The sequence below is a fragment of the Cephus cinctus genome, unplaced genomic scaffold (genome assembly GCF_000341935.2).
Source record: "Cephus cinctus unplaced genomic scaffold, Ccin1 Ccin1_scaffold0860, whole genome shotgun sequence".
NCBI classification, from domain to species: Eukaryota; Metazoa; Arthropoda; class Insecta; order Hymenoptera; family Cephidae; genus Cephus; species Cephus cinctus.
The window spans coordinates 38,986-65,726 of record NW_014333445.1 but is presented as its reverse complement, the minus strand read 5'-3'; the positions used below and the strand labels follow the sequence as shown (position 1 = coordinate 65,726).

At 37.5% G+C, this 26,741-nt stretch overlaps 3 protein-coding genes across 9 annotated transcripts; 2 read left to right on the top strand and 1 right to left on the bottom strand.

The window, feature by feature from the left end:
• Positions 1 to 826: 826 nt before the first annotated feature.
• On the top strand, positions 827 to 3,453 carry LOC107270994 (protein LSM12 homolog A). Its single transcript, XM_015746526.2, has 3 exons — positions 827 to 983; positions 1,523 to 1,899; positions 1,965 to 3,453. The coding sequence occupies exons 1-3, from the start codon at positions 863 to 865 to the stop codon at positions 2,058 to 2,060; spliced, it is 594 nt and encodes a 197-aa protein (XP_015602012.1). The 5' UTR covers positions 827 to 862; the 3' UTR covers positions 2,061 to 3,453.
• Positions 3,413 to 12,118, bottom strand: LOC107270993 (NACHT and WD repeat domain-containing protein 2). Of its 5 annotated transcripts, XM_015746523.2 has the most exons (24): positions 11,480 to 11,582; positions 11,325 to 11,413; positions 10,955 to 11,071; positions 10,684 to 10,887; positions 10,476 to 10,620; positions 10,178 to 10,403; positions 9,655 to 10,099; positions 9,386 to 9,583; positions 8,477 to 9,325; positions 8,242 to 8,414; positions 7,947 to 8,166; positions 7,675 to 7,887; positions 7,414 to 7,615; positions 7,230 to 7,353; positions 6,735 to 7,088; positions 6,429 to 6,647; positions 6,225 to 6,371; positions 5,945 to 6,150; positions 5,687 to 5,886; positions 5,436 to 5,605; positions 5,176 to 5,334; positions 4,666 to 4,855; positions 4,435 to 4,530; positions 3,872 to 4,004 (listed from the first exon to the last, which is right to left on the bottom strand). In XM_015746523.2, the coding sequence occupies exons 1-23, from the start codon at positions 11,580 to 11,582 to the stop codon at positions 4,477 to 4,479; spliced, it is 5,007 nt and encodes a 1,668-aa protein (XP_015602009.1). In that variant the 3' UTR covers positions 3,872 to 4,004; positions 4,435 to 4,476. The 5 variants fall into 5 exon arrangements, with proteins under 5 accessions (XP_015602007.1, XP_015602010.1, XP_015602009.1 ...); XM_015746521.2 differs by lacking the exon at positions 4,435 to 4,530 and having other exon boundaries at positions 3,413 to 4,004; positions 11,480 to 12,118; XM_015746522.2 differs by lacking the exon at positions 3,872 to 4,004 and having other exon boundaries at positions 4,316 to 4,530.
• Positions 3,870 to 26,471, top strand: LOC107270991 (transformation/transcription domain-associated protein). 3 transcript variants are annotated; one of them, XM_025088249.1, is made up of 8 exons: positions 3,870 to 4,353; positions 12,144 to 12,252; positions 12,350 to 12,522; positions 12,617 to 12,916; positions 13,041 to 13,235; positions 13,325 to 23,503; positions 23,583 to 23,796; positions 25,643 to 26,471. In XM_025088249.1, exons 3-8 carry the CDS (start codon positions 12,397 to 12,399, stop codon positions 25,984 to 25,986), a joined length of 11,358 nt encoding a protein of 3,785 aa, XP_024944017.1. In that variant the 5' UTR covers positions 3,870 to 4,353; positions 12,144 to 12,252; positions 12,350 to 12,396; the 3' UTR covers positions 25,987 to 26,471. The 3 variants fall into 3 exon arrangements, with proteins under 3 accessions (XP_024944017.1, XP_024944016.1, XP_015602005.1); XM_025088248.1 differs by having other exon boundaries at positions 12,144 to 12,267; XM_015746519.2 differs by lacking the exon at positions 12,144 to 12,252.
• Positions 26,472 to 26,741: the final 270 nt, after the last annotated feature.

The following is a 26,741-nucleotide window of genomic DNA, read 5'->3' as shown; positions in this document are numbered from 1 at the left end:
ATCACTTTATCTGTAACGTACAAACGATTTCGAATCGATTAAGTACCAATTAAATAAACATTTATCATTATTTACGACTTTTGTGGTCAACTTCCCGTGGTCATATGACCGTCCCACGTAAAATGCACCAAATACGTTTTTTGCTTATTTTATTGAAATAACGATTCGTCAAATATACTAATTGGATTATCTGTGACCTACAAACGATTCCGTATCGATTGGCCACGTGAAAAACAAAGATAGATAAAAAAATTAAAAAATGACGGCCAACTTAATGTACATTTTTATTTTTTATTTTTTTAATTAACCGTTAACCGACAAACGTTTTAATTAATCCTACAAATACCTACAAACAATCTAGAAATGATCTGCCAAAGAAAAAGTTCAAAAAGTCAAAGTGCGCCGGCCAGGTTCACGGAAATGCTACGACCGCCCCTTGGTCTGATGCCGAATTCAAAATTTATTTCAAACATGAACTATGACGTGAAGTAGAGTTGCCATCATCTTTTTACTATGTCGCTGCTATGAAAAGTTGAACGTTGTTCAACCAACGGTTCAACTTACCAAAATCGCAGTCCAAGCATTGGAATCTACTTAGTAATGAAGTTATGGTTTAAGAGAAATTATATATTACTATTTTTAATGTAGTATACATGACTCCATACACTTAATGAAGATAAAATAACTTTTTTCTTCGTATTTTCATACGACTACCTAACATAAAAAGACAGAAAATGTATTTTCACAGCTAAGATTCAGCTGTTCGCTTCTCGCTTCCCGCTGCTTTCGGTCTGAATGAGCCCTTGCAACGACTGTGGTTCCGACAGGTGGCGATAGCGTGTGCTAGATTCTGTAGTCAAAAATGGCCGGCGTTAGCGATTGCTTCAGCATTGGGAGTACGGTGGCTTGTAAGACATGTTACAACAAGGAAATCGAGGGTGAAGTATTGGCGTTCGATCCACAAACAAAAATGCTGATTTTAAGTATCCTTTTGACACGTATTCGCATGAATCGTTTGACCGCAAGTCTTTCTACGGGCGACCTCCCTATAGTGTACCCGACACCACCAGGGTACTACGGGTGTAAATAACTATTGTTTGGAGAGCCTGTAATTCCTTGGTTCATTAATTGCTTTCATTATATCAGGTTATTGTGATTTTCTGTCATAATTTTTTTACGACTATCTGTCGTTTGTTATGTTACACACGTTCTATAATCGAAGTCAGGTTAGTTTCGTCAGCCGATTAACCACACTGTGTATAGTGTTAAGGCTTGTGAGGCGTCGGTTACACTTGTTCATATATTTCTAAACAAATTATTTATTATATTATTTTAATTAGGTTCTGACCGGATTGATTTGATATTATAAGTAAGTTAAAGGTAATAGGATAGTAGATTTTTTTGGATACTATGAACAGTCTATTTACATATCATAAGCTATTTTTGAACTGTATGAGGAGCATGGTCATAGATAAATATGTTAAATATTTACAATAATTTGTCCTTAATGGGATATTCTTAGAATGTCCATCATCTAGTGGGAGAGCATCACTGAACGATGTGCACATAGTAAATTTATCCTTGGTGTCTGACGTCCAAGTAAAAAGGGAAGTTAGTCCCACATCGAATGAACCACCACAGAGCCTTAATTTACAAAGGCTAAATACACGGGTACGTAATCAGATTGAGGAGAAGAAGAGGATGGTAAAAGCTCTGCAGGCTGGAGTATCTCCTGAGGGTCAGAAACTGTTCATTGCTATTTCCAAAACAATCCAAGAGATAACGTGGAACGGCCCAAACATTGTAGTTTGGGACAATGTCACTATAATACCACCATACAAAGTTGAAAATGTCCAGGGTGATAAGGACTCTAAAGCATATACTCACGTGAAAAAAGTGGTTAGTATCTATTCGCTGTTATTTTATGAGCTATCATCCAAGAAATTTCACATTTTTTGTTCTAGGTGGAAAAACACATGAAAGATACTGCCGCAGCGGAAACGCAGCAACAACCGTCGCAAGTCCAGCGACAGACGCAGAAAGGTAGCAGCGCGCAATAAAAATCTAAAGGGTCACTGTTAATAAATGAAAATACGGGCAAAGGAGAGCTGAAATAATTTTGAGGAGGCAAAGATGTTGAGAAAAGAGGGCATGGAGGCGAAATTTGATGGGATGGGATGTAATGGGGTAAGGTTGGTAGGCAAGAATGGGACAGGTGGGAGGGACAAACTGTGTCCAGAAGTTCATTCGAATAGGAAGTGCAAATATGAATAACAGAAATGCATCCAATATAAAAAGAATTAGATGAGTGTATCGTGCTAAACGCCCAACCGAAACAGAGAATGTGATGGAAAAAAAAATGAATTTGCAAGATAGTATTATTCTGTAATACAGTTCAGTCGATATTGTCCAAGAGACCACAACATATTTCATAGTTGACTGGTACGACTTAATAACGAAAACAAGAAAGAATCGACAAAATAAAAAATAACAAATACCCGAGAATCGATCCTTATTTTAAAGGTTCGTCGGATTCACCAATATGGATTCATCGGTATAAGGATCGTATGTCTGCGTGCACACTAGTTTTTAATTGTATATTGTTACGAATGCGTTATGCAGGTTTTTCGAATCAATCGGACGTGAATAATCAGGGCGTGAAGACGATTACGATATACGCGAATGAAAACCACCAATTGTCCCGTATGAAGCGGCTCGAATTTCTCGCACATCTCGCAGCACGAGATTGTTAAATGGTTTCGTTATAGTTGCTCGCGGGAATCTTGGTCATCTTCGCTTTCTGATAGCGTCTCTCTGATGAGTGTACACGGCTGCCGTTACCGCGGCATAACGATCAATGATCCACGATCTAGAAATTAAGCGGTCGAATCTCTTCAAGTCACCTATTCACTTGTTTATGAAAGATACTTGAGATTTAATGCTTCTCAACGTATGCAGGATGGGTAACGGTGCAAGGGTATTTAATAAGGATATACCCAAAAAAGAAAGGAAGTGTGTGAGAGAGAGAGAAAGAGAGAGAGACGGAGTATCTAGTGAATCATGGCAGTGGGGAGAAGTAAAATGGTATATGTTGATAGGATGGTAAAGTGATAGATCGAATGAATGGCAAGGCTACTGCGCGAGACGCGAAATGTTATCGCGCGAGGCGTGTTCGAGTGCGAGGTAACACGTGTAGAACGACAATAGAGCTTATCCTCACGCATGCTGAAATGAATATATAAATAATAACAAGTGTCTTTTGAATAAATAGAATAATCGCTTGGCTCACGTGAGGGTTACACAGTACGTTTTGATCCCGTGTAATTTAGAGATATACTACTGCATGTGCGCCTCGTGTCGCCCGAACGCGCCTTGCGCCTGCCGAAGGGATTGAAAGATTATAAAGAACATCTCCATGAAAAGACACAAATAAATATAATATAAATTCCATAATCTCGTCTCTATAACTTACCCTTTAAAACTCATCTTTGCTGTTTGCTTATTTTTTAGTTCATTGTAAAGTATTTCTGGTTACATGCTTTATATGCCGTACGTACATATGTATTATATATTAATACAGACAGTTATTATACATATATTAATAGTCTATTAATCGTTCTACCGTTAAAGTAGTTACACCGACAAACGACTAGTAAAAGATCCTCGCCTTATGGAATTTTCTGTCTAACAGTTACCGAGCCTAGTAGGCACCGAAAATATGATTGAATCCGGAGTAGATCGAAGTTTTGGAGGGGGCCGATCTATCATAAGTTTAATTTTAGAAACAGAATACACGAGGACTAATACTCTTTACCAGTATTCCCTCGGTGACATTTATTTCGAAAGAAACTTATTTACTCTGCTTCCTCATCCGTTTCTTCTGCGACCTCCGAAATGGCATTTACGTTTCTTACAGTCTTTGCCAGATCCTGTGTTACACGCGCAATTCGTGCTGCTGCTTTGAATTTTGTGGCAGCTCTTTGTTTTTCCATTTTCTTTTTCCACTGAAATTGCACGATAATTAAAGTTATTTTTCGTTATTTTAAATTTCGCGCATTATGTTGAACTATGGCAGGAGTAGTGAGACTGGTCTAGGGTCCCTATGTGTAATGCGAACTGTATAAACGATAATAAAACGCAAATTTGCCGGTCCGCGATTGTCGAATGTTTTAAGTTTGACATTGCGTATTGAAATTTTACCATTTCTCCGAAAGATTTTGTTTCTAATAGAATAGTGTATATTACGTGCGCGTTTTAACTCTTGATAAAAATGTGACATTACGGAGAATAAGTGTACTGCATATGGAAGAACAGTAGCCTCAATCTATCCACGAGATTCTAACCATTATGCTGGTGAGTTAATTTTTGCTTGCTATGATTTGATCAATAATCATATCATGATTAATTATCACTTAATTGTCGTGCAGTACTTACGTACAAATCCTTATATAAGATATATTGTCTACTTTATGTGTATTACACACTGGAAAAATGCGCCCTAACCTTTAATTTTGTATTGAAGGAAACATTCTGAAATTCATGATTACTCAATCGTTTTTAATAACTAAATTTTTTAGCAAGACTGCTAAAATTATATATAGTTATCACTTTGTTTATGTTCTACTAATTGGTTTCGTTATAATGTATTTAAAATTGGTTGATTACCTGTTCATCTCTTGAAGGCAGATTTGCCAGATAATCCTTCATATCAGATTTTTGAGGATCTGCTATAGCTAAGACTGATACGCAACCATCAACAGTACCTAAAACAATACCTTTACCATCATATGTACTGTCTATAGCACTGAGTTCTGCCTGAACTCTGTAGTTTGCTATCATTTCACAGTCCGATGCCCTATAATGGTAGCATTGATGCTTACTGTGTTTATGATAATGTCTATAGCCCGTATTCAGAACTTGCTTTTAGTGCTAATAGCGCGCTTTTAAATTTTTTCTTAGTGACTTTTAACTACAAGCGACTCTGTTAGTGACTTTAAGAGCGAGTTATGAATACGGACTTATGTTTATAGTTGTCATCCGAAATCAGACAGGTAGATTGATGCATTATGGTCCATATAATAAGAGAATATTTTTCCATGTTTACTATAAGGGATTTATCTATCAATAAACGCGTCTGATATCGAATGATGACTTTAGTTGAAATATTTCCAGTACCGAAAAACTCTTATAGTCTTTCTGCCACTGTGATAATATAATACATATTCATCAGTACGGTTAAACATACAAATTACAGTGAATACACCCTCTGCAACTTTGGGAATATATGTTTTCACTGTAGTACCCTTTTTTAATTCAATAAGCTCAAGTCCACCCCTGTTATAAAAATGCAATAGATGAGATTTGTTAAGGCAATGAATATTTATATTTAATTTTTTGTCAGCAGAATTAATAGAATCTAAATTTTATGTACTTGCCTACTAGGAGCATACAAAGTGTATTTTCCATCCTTACTCATATTTCCACTCCATTTTGGTATAGACCGGACTATTTTCTTCTTATTTATATCCATAATACTGCCTTTGTCAGAGCCTATTATGCCAATCCACTGAGCTCGATTTGGCATAGGAACAATGCTAACAATATCCTGTCACATCAGATCAAATATAAAGTACTGGTAATATCATTAATACAACACAACTTATTACACAATTTTCCTGTTCCTTACTTTAAATCCAGGTATTTTTATCGATAACTTGCTGATCAGCAAACCTGTTTTTGCACTGTAAATTATTACACAATCTCTATTACCCTTGTCAGCTGCTGGAACAGCTAAATGTGATTCATCCGATGTAACTACAACTTGTCTAAAGGGTGTTCCAGTATGACTTCTCACAGGGTACTCCAAGGAAAATATTGTTATACCATCTATAAAAGTGACACATTAGTATGTTGTGAATTTTTTGGTTTTAAAAACTGTGCAAACCTGGAATGTTTCTAACAACAAGAGTTGCTGTTGTTCGAACACTCTCAACTCCTGGAGGATTACTTGGTCTAGATACCGTCAAGAACTTAGAAGTGTCTTGTATTAAACTAAGTTGTCTGATACCTGGCTGTTCTTCTTTAAACAGAACTTGTTCTGTAATCCTATTCCATATAAGGACATTACCTGACTCCGTAGATATTATACATCTATACAAATTTGTATTATCTTTTAATCTGTAGTAAATCTAGTCAAACATAACTTATTTATGGAATTCACATACTTGCCATTATGCGTGATGCAAGCGTGAGTAACTATTGCACCTAGTGGACTGTCTGCCAATTTTGAAATCAGTTTTCCCGACTGTAAATCCCATACACCGACACATCCTCTTGTAACTGTAGTTGCCAAATTGCAGTGCTCTGCTAAACTATCATATACCGTAATAATATTACGATATTTCTATACATCAACTTGTAAATATTACCTTATGGAATCTATTTGTAGTTCGTGCCTGTCAATAACGTGAACTTGTTCAAAAATATTGTTAATATTCCAAACTTTAACATTTCTGTCAATGCTAGATGTTATGACGCTGTTCCAATTGCCAATTGTAAGTGCCTCTAGCTGTATAATTCTTGCAAAGTGTGCATCCAGAATTTTAACCAGCTCACAAGTTTCCAAACTCCAAACGTATAAATTTTTTCTACAAGTTTATTCAGATCACCTTAATAAAATCTTCAGTCTCTTTGTTAATAATGGGTTTAATACAATTCCTATTTTAAGTTCTTACCTTACACCAGCCACAGCATAATTTTTTGTACCACTAACCATAATGGAATTTGAGCAGAGCATTCTTGTATTAATGTTCCTGACGCCGTTGGGTAACATCAGTACCATAGCTTCACTTTTGGTTTCCAGAAACCACATAACAAAACCATTGCCAGAAGTAGCCATAAGAGTTTCCTCCTCCTTATCGAGCTTTAGCTGAAGTAAATATTCGACCTCATCGTTATCAGCTCTAGGCATTTCCAAAGTATTCTCCCAATAAGACGAAGTTTCATCAATGGTGTATTTAATCACACGATAATCATTTGTCATAGTACAGGCGTACAAGGTTTTCTTATCGTTGGTCATCACCATTGCACTGAAATATTAATTTCAGAAAAACTGTCAGAACATTCTATGTATCTGCCAATGAGTCTTTTTTCCAGTCATAAGAAATTTACATCTATTGGGTCTGTCAGACGCACTACCACTGAAAGGTTAATTATTTTTCTCATTTTACCTGTGAAAATGGAAGGGGTCTAGTGCACCTTTTTTTTTGTATGCATGTAAAAGCATTGAAGAATCTTCTAAATTTCCTGACCAAAAAATAATCCTGTAGTCATCTAGAGTTGAATACTCCACATCTATCACAGAAATAACAATTTAATAATGAAACATCAAATCAGGGGTTTTAGAAATCGTACATAGAATTGGCCATTGATTGGAATCCTCAGGACTTGTGTAGTTTCCTAGGAGGTTACCCCGCAGATCAAATTTACACCAACCCATCCTTCCAAATATGAAAACATACTGGTTCATTAAATGTACTCCATATACAGGCTCTTCATTTGGTATAGGATTATTAATAATCACGAATTCACTCGTGAGTGTATTTAGAACCACAATCTGCAAGAAGAATAATAAATAAATAAATACCTATAATTGTTTTTCAAATTGAAAGTTACCTGATTATTCGTAGTAAATGCGGCTGCATATCTATTGTCTGGACTTAAAACCAATTGTTGCATGATTCCTTCTATGCCAGGATTAACATCTCTCGTCATATCACTCGTACTTAAATCCCACGTTATAAACCGGTTGGAAATGGATACTATATATCTGTAGTCTGATGTTAAACAAAATCCAAAAACCGCGAATTGATGGCCTTCTAAAGAATACTGAAAAGCAGTTATGCTAGTACCCAATTCCTTTTTTAGTTTAATTTTTATAGTATTACCTTTAAGGGTCCTCCTGGTGTATGAAGGCAATGATAAAGTGGCAGCAGCGCGCAATCTTTGGCTCCGTCATTGTCACAGGCCTTGAGTAACATGCGAACATTAATATTGCAACCAATTTCTGGTAACAATCTGCCCACCAACTGAGGTGCTAACATATCTGGATGATTTCCTAGGATTGCTCCTCCCAGACGTAGTGCATCTGCCACTAGCATCAGCTCTCTGTAAAACAAAGGAAAAAGAATAACCTTCTTATGGATGAGCTATATACAATTCATCATTATACAGTGCAATTACCTTACTAAATTCTGGTCGTCGATATTATTACACGCATCCTCAAAGTCTGAGAGGACGGCCTGGAGCGGGCAGGAACTCAATTTTGCATGGAGCCATTGGTAATTAAATAATACGTTTTCAAACAAGTCCTTAAATCTGCGTGCCCTCACTAAATGATATGGCAATTCACCAAACTGCAATTATCCACAATTTACTTATTACTATTTTAAATTGGTTTATTGTAAAAAAAATATACCTTTCTCAAATTGTATCTTGAAATCTTGCCCTCTTTTGAATAAAAAGCTAATGGCTGCTCCGGAACCTTTCTATCAGCCACACCCTCTTTATCAGTCAGATTAAATCTATGTCTTTGAATTTCTGTATATTTGAAAGGTTTAGGTCTTCCGCCACCCCAAATACCAAGATAATAATCCGCAATCATAGAGTGAAAGTACATTGCCATATTCATATTTTTAAAGTATCTTTCTTTAGCGGTATCGCGAAATTGTCTGTGATACCAGTTAAGCACACTGACACCATCAGCTTCACGTTCGCTTAAGTAATTTGGCAAATCGTTTCTAATTCTGGTCCATAGCAAAGGAGGAATCCTTCTGACTGGTGGCAAGTGGTACTGATAGACATCGTCTAGGACTTTGTCATCCAATGATATCAGATCTTCCAACTCTGATTCAGACAAGCCCGATTTTGCTGCTGTAATGTAAGCCAGAGCATGGAATACTAAAATTCTTCCGTGCTGTTTTTCAATTCTTTCAAACAGCATCATTATACTATCCATTACTGTACTGGCCAAATGAGTATCAGCCGGTTTGGTATAACTTCTCCATCTGCAAATCTCAGCAAATACCAATTTTACAAAAATTGGTAGAGAACATTTTGCTATGGCGTTGGCGACTAGTCGCCATTGATAATTGTTCAAGTCCCTATGAGCTGTCTTCATCCACATTCGGGTTACGTCCATTGCTAAATCTTCACCAAGTGCAGTGACTTCTATGAAGCTTTCTTCGGTATCTATCATCCGTCTCAGTAAATAATAGTCTCTGGATATTATTGGATTGGATTCCTCAGCAGCACAAGACAGGATCATCTTAAATGTCAAGAGTGATGCATTTCTTCCTAATATTAAATGATTAATTCATTCTCACACCTTGCAATTTTGTGGTAATCTTGTTGGTAGCCATGACAACTTGTTACCCTGGACTCCGGTTAATTGATCAACGCTATCCAGAAATAACAGTATAGGTTGTTCAGTCGTGGCCAAAGTTAGCAGGTGTTTAAAATGGGCTGTTAGTGGAACCAAATCATCAGGAATCTCTTCAAAGGGTAGCATAAAGTTATAAGAGATCTATAATCAAGGATGATTATTTAAAATTTGAATAAAGTAAATGAAAAGAGTATATGTTATTATTTTGATACCTGTTGACAAATAGAAATAAGAGTCGGAGTAAGGGCACTGCTATCTGGTGTTGTACCAAGAAACCTAATAATACTTATTGGTTTCTTTGTAGCCAACCAAATGCTGCTTGTCAGTCCTGCACTTTTAGCGAGTAGAGAAGTTTTACCGCAACCTCCTTCACCGTAGAGAACTAAGGGCTTGTCATTATCACCTTGTAGCATATAATCTTTAATCCTCTCCAAAGTATCTTGTCGACCATAAAACACCTTAACAGAATTGTTACAGGCGTGCAGATGTTGTAAAATTTCTGTTATTATCTGCCCTTGAGCAGAGCTATCCTCTTTTCTCATCGCTCGGTCTACGAGCTTCACCATATTTCTATAAAAGTGTGTTATAAAATGCTGTAGATATTCGCCATGAGTATCCGAATCCAAACCTTCTCTTCCGATCCACTCTACTGTATATCTGAAATAGTGATAATAGTACAGTGTAAAATTAAAGTGTCTATACATACAGATTTTTTTCTAATATTCTCTAACCGACCTTTGTAAATTGGCACTCTCAATTTTATTTGGCAATCTTTCATCTCTTAGATCTGCCAAGAGTCGGGATGCTTCGTTATCCAAACTTCTGTTAACGATATCCAGAAAAAGACTGGCTTTTCGTAGATTTTGGAGATTGATATTGTTTATGTAACGTACATACGCCAAACAATGATTTTTTGTATTTTTTACGTTAAGTATACCATTAATAACCTCTCTCTCCGTTACTATATTTAAAATAATATATGTTTCATAAGAATTAATTTTTATCAATGTACAAATAATTTTATCATTATTACCAGACATGAAGTAATTATGCATTGTATCCTTATCGAATTTTCCAGAATTGTACAAAGACTGTGCTCCTTTTCGAAAGAGCTTCTGCATCTTTGTCATTGTGTCCCACCATATAGCTTGATCTTCTTGTTGTAGTTTTGGTATTCTCTAAAGCAATCGACAAAAATAGAAAAATTCTGTTTGAAATATCATTATTCTCGGTCAACTTACTTTGTTATTAAAGTTCTTGAGAATAGAGGAAATTGGCTGCAGGACACTAGTTGGTGGAACAGCATTACTGTCTTTTTTATACCAAGTGTCAAGAACACTCACATCCATAACCTGAATTTCTAATTCTGTTCTCAACATCTCTAATTCTGAGCTCAAAACATACGTTGGTATTGGACGATATCCATATTTTTGACCCAGAAAAACCTAAAAAATCGTGATAAATGATGTAAATTTGGAAGAATCAATTATCATGAGAAAAATATCAACATACAACAAAATTTGGACCCATAGAAAGTCTTTGACAATTTTCAATTTCTCTCATACATAGTTCGGTTGTCATATGATCATCAGTAGCTTCGTCACGCACACCCCATCGCATGTCTACCACCTATGAACAATGAATTTAATGATTTTCTCGTCCTGTATAACATTTTGGAGCCTACGTAGGTGCCAACATATATGTTTAATGCGGTTTGGTACCTGGTACACGGCAAAATCAATTTCTCAAGGTCGATATGTCAGTGTAAGTAAACGATAGAAAGTAAAGATACTATCACGTGACTATGAAGCTTGCATGATAATGCGCAATCCAAAATTTTGCAAAAATTAGAAACAAATGCCATACACAAATTTGACGTTACCTGAAATTCTAATCCATGCTTTTCTCGACAATAATCCTTAAGCTTAGGATAGCATTGAGCCATCAGGGTGTTTCTCTCCATTGTCGTGTCTAATATAAAAATAGAAAGAAAAAAAGAATCCTTATTTGCCGGTATAAATACATCTGATGTCTTACCAGTGAAAGTGGAGCTGGTAAATATTCTCACGATTTTCGAACTAACTGGCGGTAATGATTTTAATGATCCAGAAAAAATTGAGTCAATAGTCTTCTCATCCATTTTAAAAAAATTATCTTAATGTTGGGTTTTCAATAACAAACTTTTGGTTCTTCCGGCACTCGTCTTACTTCCATTGTCTTAGCCACTTTTCACGACACTTTATGTGTTCCGCTGCCGCCTGACGGTACAGGTTTGGTGTTTTATATACCCACAATACCTTCTTATGTCTTATAGGATGAACGAATAGAACCTCTTATGATTTTCACCCTTCATAACACTATGCTCAAAAAGCGGGAGAGTGAAATGAGGAAGGCCGGAGAAAAAAGAATTCAGAACTGTTAAGTTAGATAAATCATGTTTAATATCACTATCTAAAAATTTATAGTTTTACTTGTTGACGCAATGCCCGTATTGCTTAATTCTCATGAAATGATAAATCATTTTCTAACTGTTTTTAATTACGTTTTCTTTTATATGTGAATTATAATTTTTTCAACTATGAAGTGCAAGTATGAGTCTAGCCACAAAGTGCGACTGGAGAATAAGTAAAAACCTCTGGGGTGAAAAATTAGGTATGACTATTCCCTGCGGTTGCTAAGGACTGTTTACTGTGCTTAGTAGGTCTGTCCTTGCTCCATTGATTCTATCCAACACCTATCGTGAATTTTCGGATGGCTTTTAATTAATCCCATCATTGATCATCGTGCTGTTTCTGATATGATGGCGACAGGTATCTAGTAATTATGTTAGTTTATTCAGGTGTTTTGTATGGCGTAGAATGTTTCAAAAAGGGTTGAAATTATATTTTAAAAAATTTTTATTTATAGATAAATAGTTGTTAATCAGAAAAGAGTACGAGATTAATTGAAACAACATGGCTCCACCGGATCCGCTAACCCAGATGAATACGTATCGGTCTTACGTGACGATGCTTGCTGATCCTGGGTCCAAGGATGAATTAAAATTAAAGGCAGCTCAGGAACTGTCAGAGAACTTTGAGGTACATCATTTATTCTATTTTGTTATATAGCATGTTATTTAATGATTTTTTTTTTTTGGGAGAGCAATGTATTTGACTTTAAATTTTTCTTCAGGTTATTATGTGCTCCTCTCAATATCCAGCATTTTTGGATCACCTTATGAAGATTTTTTTGAAGATACTTCAGGATGGCGAACCTCACTTTATATCAGAATATAATATCCAGCAAGTTAGAAAACTCATCCTGGAGATGATACACAGATTACCTACAAATGAATACTTGAGACCTTACGTAAAGCAGATTTTAAGTTTGATGCTGAAACTTTTGGAAACTGAAAACGAAGAGAATATACTTGTCTGCTTAAGGATTATAATTGAATTACATAAGCAGTACAGACCAACATTCAATCCTGAGGTTAATATCTTATGTTTTTGTGTACAAAGTTAATTTCATATTATGTTTTTGTGTACAAAGTTAATTTCATATTACCGATAAGCTTACAATTAGTACATTGTTGGAAATAATATTTTTTTAATAGATTCAACATTTTCTACAATTCGTTAAATCAATATATAGCGAATTGCCTAAACATTTGCCAAAGATTTTCGAGCCCAGACCACCATTACGGGTGAAAGATTTATCAGAAATAAATATAGAGGCTCTGTTGAGAGAGACATTTACAATCACTGCTATTCAAAGTGAGAAGAAAGCTGCTGATGGAACTGTCGTCACGGTAAGATTTATCTTCTCGAGTGTAAGCAGGACTTGAAGTAAGATAACAACTACAAAATAGGGAGTATATAATTGTATTTTTTATTTCAGTATAATCTTATTCCAAAAGCAGTCTTATCCTTGAAAGTACTGCAGGAACTCCCAATAATAGTGGTCCTCATGTATCAAATTTATAAGCAGAACGTGCATCAGGATGTTTCTGATTTTATACCATTAATTATGACAACTATTACGTTACAACCAAGTTCTCAGCATAGGGCATCTCCTGGTTTCAACAAAGAAGTCTTTGTAGATTTTATGGGTGCTCAGATCAAGACGTTATCCTTCCTGGCTTACATTATTAGAATTTATCAGGACGTTGTGTCTCAACACAGTACTATGATGGTTAAAGGAATGCTGGGATTACTAACACTCTGTCCCATGGAAGTTGCTCATCTTCGTAAAGAATTATTGATAGCTGCCAGACATATTCTAGCAACCGATTTACGTAATAAGTTTGTTCCACATATGGAAAGGCTGTTTGATGAAGATGTACTTCTTGGGCATGGTTGGACTACCCATGAATCACTTAGACCTTTGGCGTATTCAACATTAGCCGATTTGGTTCACCATGTTAGACAGTTGTTACCACTTAGCGACTTGGCTAGAGCCGTTCATCTGTTTAGCAAAAATGTACATGATCAAAGTCTCCCTACTACTATACAGACAATGTCATGCAAGTTACTTTTAAATTTGGTCGAATGCATTAGACAGAGATCCGATGCAGAGAATAGTAATCAGGGAAGAGAATTGCTAATGAGGATGCTGGAAGTTTTTGTGCTTAAATTTAAAACGATAACGAAACTTCAAATGCCTGTTCTTTTGAATAAGGCGAAGCAGCCAACGTTGACAGGAGTGGAAGTTAAAACAGAAGATATTAAGCAAAGCATAACAGATTTGAACGATGATAAGGATTGTGGCAAGTCAAAATTTGGCTTTCCAGCTTCACAAGCCACGAATTATAACGTGGCCGATTATAGAAGTCTCGTCAAAACCTTGGTATGCGGTGTGAAAACTATCACATGGGGTTGTGCTAATTGCAAATCAGGTGAAGTTGCGCAATCCAAACAATTTCAACCAAAAGAGACGCTAGTTTTTATCAGACTAGTAAAGTGGGCCCTTCAGGCACTTGATATTTATACAATAGGGCCTCCAGCTGTAGGAGTCATCACTCAATCGGGAAGACCAACACAGCCACAAACAGTAAGGACGAAGGAAGAGAAAGAAGTTTTGGAGCATTTCAGTGGTGTATTTTCAATGATGAATCCTCAGACTTTTCAAGAAATATTCTCAACGACTATAGACTACATGGTGGAACGTATTTTCAAGAACTGCGCCCTTCAAATTGTAGGTAATTCGTTTCTGGCCAATCCAACGACTTCACCGATATTCGCCACAGTTCTCGTGGAGTACCTTCTGGAAAGAATGGACGACATGGGATCTAATGTCGAAAGAAGTAATTTATATTTAAGACTATTCAAGTTAGTCTTTGGAAGCGTCTCACTTTTTCCAGCCGAAAATGAGCATATGCTCAGACCGCATCTTCATCAAATTGTAAATCGCTCTATGGAACTCGCCATGTCTGCTAAAGAACCATATAATTATTTTCTACTACTACGTGCTCTCTTTAGATCTATTGGAGGTGGCTCCCATGATCTTCTGTACCAAGAATTCTTACCATTACTTCCAAATCTATTGGAAGGTCTTAATAGACTTCAGTCAGGTTTACATAAGCAACATATGAAGGATTTATTTGTTGAGTTGTGCTTGACTGTACCAGTGCGTCTTAGTTCTCTACTTCCTTATCTGCCAATGCTTATGGACCCCCTCGTGTCTGCTCTCAACGGAAGTCATACTCTGGTCAGTCAAGGTTTACGTACTCTTGAACTTTGTGTAGATAATCTGCAACCGGACTTTCTTTATGAACATATTCAGCCAGTACGTGCTGATTTGATGCAAGCTCTATGGAGAACACTTCGAAATCCTACTGATCAAGTGGCACACGTAGCCTTCAGAGTGCTTGGTAAATTCGGGGGTGGAAATCGAAAAATGATGATCGAACCACAGAAACTTGAGTACAATGATCGAGAAACAAGCTCACCAGCTATTATTGCCTACTTTCAAGAACCTTCGAAACCTATTGATTTTTCTGTGGAAAAGGTTGTTGAAACAGCATTTACTGCACTTAAATCTAATGCAACTGATCCATTCTACCGTCGGCAGTGCTGGGAAGTGATTAACTGTTATCTAGCCGCTTCACTTAAGCTGGATGATGATAGGTTGACCCTTTATAAGCTCTTCATGCATCCGAGCTTCAAAGAAAGGAAAATACTACATCAACAAGGGCCACATTACAAGTGTCCTGATATCGTAGCCCGAAATGTACAACAAACCGCTTTGACTGGATTATTCGTAGCTGCAGCTATCAAGGAACTCAGGCATTCTGTCTTAGGCACCATGGTGTCACTCGTTAGACATTATACGATGGTGGCCATTGCCCAGCAAGCGGGACCATTTTACTCGACTGGCAGACCAATTAGAAGTCAAGGACAGGATTCACTGGTTCTTATTGATGCGCTGGCCGTGATTATGGGTCATGAAGAAAAGGAGCTTTGTAAACCTGGACATCTCGCATTAGTTCTGATACTGGAAACTGCTACAAATATTCTTGGTACTAAGGAACGTGCATGTCAGTTACCATTGATGGAATATCTTGCAGAGAGAATGTGCTCTTTGTGCTACGAGAGGGCGTGGTACGCAAAATTGGGTGGATGTATAGCAATAAAATTCCTATTCGAAAGAATGGCTACGAAGTGGGTTCTAAATCATTTGTTTGTATTTCTTAAAGCACTTATGTTCGTTATGATGGATCTTACAGGAGAAGTGTCAAACGGTGCCATAGACATGGCTAAAGCTAACCTCGAAAAGATGCTAAGGGTCTGTGTGAATCCAGGAATTCAAGATGGAAACACAGAATTATTAGAAGCACATAATAAGAGTCTCTATGAAGTAACGCATGAACTTGTGCGACAAGTGACTTCTCCCCACTCTATGGTTAGAGAGCAAGCTATGGCGTCTTTAAGACTGCTGGGTGAAATACAGAATAAGACGGTTACAGAGGTGATGGAGCCGCATAAGGAGGTTCTCGCAGATATGATTCCTCCCAAGAAACATCTGCTCAGACATCAACCAGCCAATGCTCAGATTGGTCTTATGGATGGGAACACCTTCTGCACTACTCTTAACCCAAGATTATTCACTATCGATTTAACCATCATGGAACACAAAGTCTTTTTTCAAGAGCTTCTTGCCCTAAGCGAAGCAGAGGATGCTAATCTAAACAAGCTGCCTTGTTACAAATCGGTATCGAATCTTATACCTTTAAGAAAATCAGCCCTGAGAGCATTAGCTGCCTGCCACTACATTGTTGCATGCAGAGAAAAGATTTTTGGCGTTCTTTATAAAGCCCTAGAGAAACAGAATGCAGAACTACAGGAAGCTGCTTTCGAATGTATGCAGAAATTCATAGCTGGATTCCAAATTGACATGGAATCTGTACATGCTATAATGCGGCCAATGCTGTTAACTCTAGGAGATCACAGGAATCTCAGTCTAAACTGTGTAAAACGCCTTTCCTATTTAACACAACTTTTTCCTAGTACCTTCAGCATCACTTTGTGTGAACAGTTATTGCAACACTTAAAGAAACTCTTAGAGAATCTCATCCAGGCCCATAAAGGCGTTTCGAAATCAGGAGAAAATGAACAAAAGATTGCTACCATTATAGGGATATTTCATCAGATTCCAGCTGCCACACCGAAGTTCATCGATGTATTATGCAGACTCGTCTTGCAGACAGAAAAATCATTATTGGTGGAAGCTTCTAGCCCTTTTCGTGTTCCACTAATGAGATTCCTACTACGCTATCCAACAGAAACTCTAAACCTTTTTCTTCACGATAACAACATAAAGGACCAACAGTGGAGCAGATACTTAGAATTTTTAATAAAGCACAAAGACGGCAAATCATTTAGGGACGTTCTGCATAATAACACCAGCAGACTAATCACCATGCTGCTAACTCATTCTCAAACAAATTCTAATTTGAGCCACGCCGAGAAGAGCGAATTACAACATCAAGCTATAAGAATCATTTCGGTCCTGATTAAATTCGACGAACAATGGCTGTCTACACAGAGTCAATTAGTTGCGGCATTGAAGCAGATTTGGTGTAACGATGAATATCAGAATTTACATAAGAAAGTCGATAGTGTGGATTTCTGTCATTGGAAAGAACCAAAACTCATTGTCAAAATTCTCCTGCATTATTTTGGCCATCATCCCAATGATATTGATCTGCTTTTCCAACTATTGAGAGCTACCTGTGACCGATTCATACCGGATTTCCAGTTTCTTCGTGATTTCCTGGAAAATACAGTGGCGCAGGAATATACAGTTGAATGGAAGCGAAGTGCATTCTTTAGATTTGTTGAACACTTTCCCACGAATAATATGTCACAGGAGTTGAAAGCTAAAGTGTTGCAGCTCATCATCATTCCTTGTTTTGCCACAAGTTTTGAACGCGGTGAGGGAGTAAAATTGGTCGGAGGCGCACCAATGCCTTATCAAGACAATCCAGAGAACGTGGTTTCGGTCTTCATCAGTAAAATCATCGATCCAGATAATCCCTTCGGATCTGCTGATTGCGTGAGAATTTCTTTGCTACAATTTTCATGTCTCCTGGTGGAGCAGGCTTCCCAGCATATCCATGATGTAACTAATAAAAGACAAGGAAACAAATTACGAAGATTGATGACATTTGCATGGCCATGTCTCCTCGGGAAGAATTGCGTTGACCCTGCAACACGATATCATGGTCATCTATTGCTAAGTCACATTATTGCTAAGTTTGCTATACACAAAAGGATCGTCCTTCAAGTATTCCATAGTCTACTGAAGGCTCATGCTGTTGAAGCCAGGAATGTTGTTAGGCAGGCTCTTGAAATTCTTACACCTGCTATGCCTGTTAGAATGGAGGACGGTAACACTATGCTTACACATTGGACTAAAAAAATCATTGTTGAGGAAGGGCACTCTATGCAGCAGTTGTTTCATATACTGCAACTTGTAGTGAGGCACTATAAGGTTTACTATCCAGTGAGACATCACTTGGTTCAGCATATGGTTAATTCCATTCAGAGATTAGGATTCAGCCCTACCGCTACCATAGAACATAGGAGATTAGCAGTTGAATTGGCTGAGGTTATTATCAAGTGGGAGTTACACAGAATTAAGGATGAGGCCGAGAATGTTGAAACAGGTGGTACAGGTACTATGACAGGAACAGTGAAAAGACCAATCCAGGATGATCCTGCTGGGAATAAACGTCTAGCTACACAACCGGTTACTGCCAATACCACAGTTCCTCTAATTACACCAAAAATGGAACCTGGTGCAACAAAACCGATAGAAAGGGCTCATGCAGATGCTATTCTGAACTTCTTGTTGCGTCTAGCTTGCCAAGTGAATGATGCGACTACAACTCAAGGTAACCCTGGAGAACAACTTTCTAGAAGGTGTGTAACTTTATTAAAACTGGCTCTGAAGCCAGACGTATGGCCACAGTCCTGTGATTTAAAGTTAGCTTGGCTGGATAAGGTTTTTGCGAGTGTTGACAATGCCCAACCGAACTATGGGAATATATGCACTGCATTGGAACTCATGACATTTTTACTAGGGGTAATGAAACGAGAACAGATTTTAGCAAGTTGCAAACCGCTTCAAAGAGGCTTGGGAGCATGTATTGCCAGTAGCAATACTAAAGTCATTAGACTGGTTCATGGTCTACTATCACGACTTATGACAATATTTCCAACTGAACCCACGTCCTCTAATGTGGCTTCCAAATATGAAGAACTTGATACTCTCTACACTACTGTTGGTAAGTTTATTTTTGATGGACTGGCAGCTTATGAGAAGAATACTACTGCAACACCCAGTACCCTATTTGGAACTCTGATGACGCTCAAAGCAGCGTGCACAAATAATCAAAGCTACATTGATCGTCTGATTACCCCTTTTATGAGAGTTCTTCACAGAATGGCAAAGGATCATTTGCATCCCACTCAAACTGAGACTAATCCTGTGGGCAGTGAACTTCTGATACTCAGCTTGGATCTTGTAAAGAATAGAGTAGTAGTCATGGGTGTAGAGATGCGTAAATCTTTCATAGGAACTATTTTAGTTGGGCTCATAGAAAAAACTCAGGATATCAAAGTAATGAAGGCCATAACAAAGATGTTGGAAGAATGGATGAAGAACAAGCACCCTATAGCAATAAATCAAGCACCCAGCCTCAGGGAAAAGTCTATCCTACTCGTGAAGATGATGCAATATGTTGAAAAACGGTTCCCCGATGATCTTGAGCTTAATGGGCAATTCCTTGAATTGGTTAATTATGTTTATAGGGATGATACATTGAAATCATCGGAACTCACATCAAAATTGGAACCTGCTTTCCTTTCAGGATTGAGATGTATACAGCCTCATATTAGGGCCAAGTTTTTTGAAGTATTCGATGGATCTATGAGAAGAAGATTACATGATAGATTGTTGTATATCATTTGTAGCCAGAGTTGGGACGCCATGGGACCTCATTACTGGATAAAACAATGTATCGAGCTTCTCTTGGTGACAGCTAGTTCTACAACGCAAATACAAATGACTAATCAGGATACACTACTACCCAGTGTCACATCAATTATAAATATGGCTGATAGCGAGGAGCATAAAAACTTTGTAATTTATACGACAGTGAAAGAAGAACCTCAAGATATCTCAGAATCAGGCGATGTTAAGGATGATATTTTAGATATGGATCTGTCGAATGTGGATCCAGCTACAGTTCCAGAAGAAATAATATGTGGGAGAAAAGCTACCCTCACGCAACTTATCGCCAAACAAGCAGAGTTCTTAGAGCATGCTAGAAAAATTAGGACCGAACAAATGCTAGTAGCCACCGCGCAGCTGTGTCACATGGATACTAACCTTGCTGAACGTGTTTGGTTGGACACTTTTCCAAGACTTTGGAGTATTCTGGATGAACACCAACATAATGCACTTATAGCGGAAATGGTGCCCTTTATCTGTAGTGGAACTCATGTAATACAGAAGGATTGTCATCCGAGTGCTATAGCCACATTTGTTGAAGCCATGACACATTGCAATCCATCAGTACCCATGAGGCCTGCTTTGATGAAGTATCTAGGTAGATCACACAATTTGTGGCATAGAATGACCTTCAGTCTAGAGCAAATGGCCTTTGATACTGGAAATAATCAGTATAAGAACAAACGTGAATCTGATTGCTATGATTTCGAACCAGACAACAGTCCTCATGCGGAAGTGTTAAACAGTCTCTCCGATATGTATTCTCTACTTTGTGAAGAAGATATGTGGTCTGGTCTCTGGCAGAAACATGCTCACTACAAGGAGACATTGCAAGCTACAGCACTAGAGCAGCAAGGGTTTTTCGAACAGGCCCAAGGTGCTTATGATGTAGCAATGACCAAATTTAAACAAGACTATGCTACAACACCAGCGCCTTTCAAGACTCAAAGGGAAACTATTCTCTGGGAGCAGCATTGGATTCGCTGTGCCAAGGAACTTAATCAGTGGGACTTGCTGTTGGATTATGGAAGCAAGAAAGCTGAGAAGAATCCATTTCTTATCTTGGAGAGCTCTTGGCGCATTCCAAACTGGACAATAATGAAAGAGGCCTTAGCACAAGTTGAACATAATTGTCCTAAAGAAATGGCCTGGAAAGTTAACCTTTACCGTGGATTCCTCGCAATTTGTCATAGTGAGGACCAACATCTCACTGCTGTCGAACGATATGTCGAGCTGGCTTCTGGACTTTGCATGCGAGAATGGCGTAGACTACCTCATATTGTCAGTCACATTCATCTACCATTGCTACAGGCAGCACAACAGATAATGGAATTGCAAGAGGCTATGCAAATTCACCAAGGTCTCCTTCATGGTAGGAGTTCCTCTCTCCATGATATGAAAGCTATTGTGAAAACTTGGCGTAATCGATTGCCAGTGATCGCTGATGATCTAAGTCACTGGTCCGATATCTTCACTTGGAGGCAACATCATTACACCTTTATTTCTAGCCATTACGATTCTCAACAGGATCAAACAACGAATCATTCTATGCTGGGTGTTCACGCATCGGCACAAGCGATCATCCATTTTGGGAAGATTGCTAGGAAACATAATCTTTCTGGAGTCTGTTTAGATTCCTTATCAAGGATCTATACGATACCGAGTGTACCTATTGTGGACTGTTTCCAAAAGATAAGACAACAAGTCAAGTGCTATCTGCAAATGGCTTCAGTGACAGGAAAGAATGAACTGCAGGAAGGTCTGGAAGTTATAGAATCAACGAATCTCAAATACTTCACTAAGGAGATGACTGCAGAGTTTTACGCCTTGAAGGGTATGCTTCTATCTCAGATAGGACGTTCCGATGATGCGAATAAGGCCTTTTCGGCGGCAGTACAGCTCCATGATACTCTGGTCAAAGCTTGGGCACTCTGGGGAGATTACTTAGAACACATATTCACACGAGATGCACGACAGATTTCTATTGGTGTTTCTGCTATGACTTGCTTCCTTCATGCTTGTAGGCATCAAAATGAATCGAAGTCCAGGAAGTATCTGGCGAAGGTGCTATGGCTATTAACTTATGACGATGACAAATTTTCTTTAATGGAAGCTGTTGATAAATATGCGGTTGGCGTTCCACCCATTCAATGGTTACCTTGGATACCACAACTGTTGATGTGCCTTGTACGACACGAGGGTAATGTTATATTAAATCTTCTCAGTCAGGTAGGAAGAATGTTCCCACAGGCAGTTTACTTCTCAATAAGAACCCTTTACCTGACTTTAAAAATAGAACAAAGAGAACGGTACAAGAGTGCTGAATTGGCAGCAGGAAAGAGTAATGACGGCACAGAGGGTCGTGTTGCTGGAAACGTGCAGCAACAGGGTGCTCCAGAAACGGGACCAATACGTGCTACTCCACCGATGTGGCGTTGTTCTAAGATAATGCACATGCAGCGTGACATACATCCCACCATTTTGTCTAGTCTAGAAGGTATTGTAGATCAAATGGTCTGGTTCCGTGAGACCTGGTATGAAGAAGTTTTACGACAACTTAGACAAGGACTAGCTAAGTGTTATGCTATTGCATTTGAGAATCGTGGAGCTGTCAGTGAGGCTACCATAACACCACATACTCTGAATTTTGTGAAGAAGCTGGTTTCTACTTTTGGTATTGGAATTGAAAACATATCCTCATCTCAAAATGTGAATAATACTTTTGGCTCTGCAGCGTCGGAATCTTTGGCACGTAGGGCACAGGCGACTGTACAGGATCCAGTGTTTCAGAAAATGAAAGGACAGTTTACTAGTGATTTCGATTTCACTGTTCCCGGTGCGCGGTTGTTGCATAATTTGATTAGTAAACTTAAGAAATGGATTAAAATACTCGAAGGAAAAACAAAACAGCTTCCTAAATCTTTTCTGATTGAAGAGAAATGCCGCTTCCTCAGTAACTTCAGTTTGAAAACAGCTGAGGTGGAACTACCTGGCGAATTCCTATTACCCAAACACTCACATTATTATGTCAGGATAGCAAGGTTTATGCCAAGAGTTGAAGTCGTACAACGGCATAATACAGCAGCCCGAAGATTACGGATACGAGGACACAATGGACGGCTATATCCCTATTTGGTAGTGAACGACGCTGGTCTGGGAGATGCGCGACGCGAGGAACGTGTGCTGCAATTACTCAGAATGCTTAATCATTACCTGGCTAAACAGAAGGAAACTTCTCGAAGATTTCTGCACTTTACAGTTCCAAGAGTGGTTGCAGTTTCACCACAGATGCGACTTGTGGAGGATAATCCAGCTTCAGTGTCTCTTTTGGACATTTATAAGCAAGGGTGTGCTAAATTAGAAATAGAACATGATGCTCCTATTGCTAGGTACTATGATAGATTAGCTACGGTACAGGCACGTGGAGCGCAGGCGAGTCACCAAGTCCTGCGGGATATATTGAAGGAAGTACAATCGACGATGGTGGCCAGGACAATGCTGAGAGATTGGGCAGTAAAGACATTCCCTGCAGCTACGGATTATTGGACATTTAGAAAGATGGTAGGAAACACGATGTATTTTTAAACTATATGTAGTTATATTTACAGCAGATGTTGTCAAGTAAGTTATTGTCTTTTAGTTTACTCTGCAACTTTCACTGGCCTGCTTTGCTGAGTACGTTTTACACCTGACTAGGCTGAATCCGGATATGATGTACGTGCATCAAGACTCTGGCTTAATAAACATAGCCTATTTCAAATTTGACGTAGATGATACTTCCGGAGAGCTGGATGCCAATAGACCTGTTCCATTTCGATTGACTCCAAATATTTTGGAATTCTTAACGAGTACAGGTAAGCAAATTTTTTAAAAATATTTCTAACTGACAGTTTGTGAAATATTTTATAGTTTTTAGATATCTAATCGTTTCTATTACATTGCTTGAATATAATGCTGTAACTGAAGTACAATAAACCTAATCTTCGTTAATTTATTTGGATTAAATCATCATATTATATCGTTTATAAGTATAAAATCAGTGGATATAAAATACAAAATATTGATAATTTTCAAAATGAGCTTAATATCAAATAGTACTAGTTTAAAAAATGTGAAATTCCATCAAGTCCGGAAGCAATTCCGAAAAGATTCCTATTGATCATGGGTCAGAATGCAAAAGGAGTCAGAATGCGAAGCAATTACCTATGTACGTGTTTCTCACTGTTTGTATGTAACATCGTGACAATGAAGACGCTATTATCATCATCATCATCATCATCATTATTATTATTATTATTTGATACATGCAAATGCGGACAGTAACGAGACACTTCGAATATATGTAGATTTCCGTATGTGGTTGCTGACTTTTTAAGGACTGGTTAAAGTGAACAGAATAAGGGCCGGGAAAATAATAAGTTAGTCAAGTTTAACACAAAAACTTTATTGAAACTCAATATTTATACTTTTCCATGATGTCAACAATTGTTCTGTAGATTGCACTTTTTTTAAAGAGTAACCGAAGAATTAAGGAGTCTTCCATTTCGTAACTGTCCCAAGACTGTGTGCCAAGATGTGACGAATTACTGTATTTTTCTATTATTTGCTATAACACTGTAATATCAAGAATTACTGAGAAAGTGGGAACATATTCATGGTCGCCATCGGTCAGGCTAATTAGGGAAAATTCACGACATTTTTGAATTGGTCAGGGAAAATGAGGGACGGAACGAGAACAAACAAAACTTTCTCCAAGAAGAAGCAATATTCAAAGAATGATTTTTTCACATGCTAGGAATCGTAATAAATCAAAATAAAGTATTGAAATTTGGCTGTTGTATTACTCACATTACTTTAGATTTCAGTCAGAGAAAGTCAGAGAAAAGTCAGGGAATTTTTCCGCTGTTTTCAATGGCGGCTACGATATTATTATTTATAAAATAAATGTCAGTAGTAGTATATATATAAAAGTTATGAAAGCTCATATAACGTGGAAAACAATTACCTAAAAATGTACTGTTATTAAAAAAAAAAGTAAATATTCGAATTTGGTTTCAGAAGTCTCCTTTAAGGAGGTCCTGTCGAAACTACCTACTTGAATTTTCACGTCTGAATCGTTTACAGGTTATAAATTAAACAATTCTGAACTCAGTTGCAAAATGTGATGGTTGGTCACCGACGAAAATATTAAAAAATGTAATATTAAAAACGAAATTTTATGTATGAACTCAAAGGTCACAGAGATTGAATTTCAACTTTGGATGAGAAACTAACGTATTTAAAGTGAATTTTGAAGCAAAAAATGGTACACTAAAGATTCGTGAATTCTTTAGAATTCGATACATACCATAAAAAGTGACCTTACCGGATGATTCAAAGAGTAATAGCAAATTAAATTGCCGGATCTCAATCGATTCATCAGAAGAGACCCAATAAACAAATAAATAAAAGTCAAATGAGAGTATGATTTTTAAATATATTTGTACAAATGAGCTAATTTCACAAAGATAAACACCTACAAACAAATTTCTATACTTAATGTGAATAATTTCGTAGAAAGTTTGGTTTGTTTTAATCGATTTATGGAATTGATTCGATAGTTGATTAATTGACTAGCATGCATCGACAGGACCTCCTTAAAAAATTGTATCAGTCTTTGGGATAGTAGATCTTTTCTGATTGATATTGCATTTCCATTAGGTGTATCTGGACCATTAACAGCAAGTGCAATAGCAACGGCACGCTGCTTGGTACAACCATCCTTCAAAGTACACACGATATTGAGAGCCATATTACGGGACGAGGTAATTTCCGACCACAACAAAAAGCAAGAAGATGCAGAGAACGTATTACAAGCACCAGCAGACATGAAAGGCGAACTCCTGATCACCATGGTGACTCGCGCAGTAACGGCAATAATGACCAGGTTGAATTCATTGGCAAATTTCGACGGAACAGATAGTAAAGTTAGTACGCTGGTCGCTGCTGCTAATAGTCATGACAATTTGTGTCGAATGGATCCCTCTTGGCATCCATGGCTCTAAAGATGTAGCATTTTGGTACAGGATTTAAACTGTCACGTGACATATGCAAGATGAAATAGATCGAATTTTTTGTAACGTAGAGCCTGTACTATTTGTAACTATTCTGTATATGGTTTAAATAAGTATAGTATTGGGACAATGCTGGATTTAATTTCAATTAGAATCACTTTACTGTATCAATTATGTATTTCGAGAATTTTAATAATTCTGATTTTTCCTCATGACTCGTCCTGTATTTTGTTCATGTGTGTATGCAGCTAAGAGTACAAAGAAATCATAAGATAATCGAAGATGTTTATCATAACATGCTTATAAAGAGATTCTCTGCGGATTTTGAAATTTACATTTAGCGGTAGGTGAAATATGTATGTATGTATGTATGTATGTATGTATGTATATGACGAGAAGTGGTGCATCAGGAGTTTCTCCGTTGTGAATTGTTGCTTTAAAAATGGCATATATGTAATAAACAATTTTCTACCGAAGCTTCATCGAATATTCTCATATTGTAAATATCTATGGTAACAGTTATAAACAAATGCAAAATTATACGCCCTTTAGGAAATTTGTTAGTACGATACCCGACGTTTGCTATTCTGATAAAATAAAATAATGTTTTGTCGAGAAGTGCTCAGGAGAAGAGCTTCGTCCTATGTACTTTTTATAAGAAAAAGTCATCATTTTAATATAATTCAAAAACATGGCCCTGAGAAACAACCTCATCAGGTAAATTGAAAATTATTAATCGTCTATAC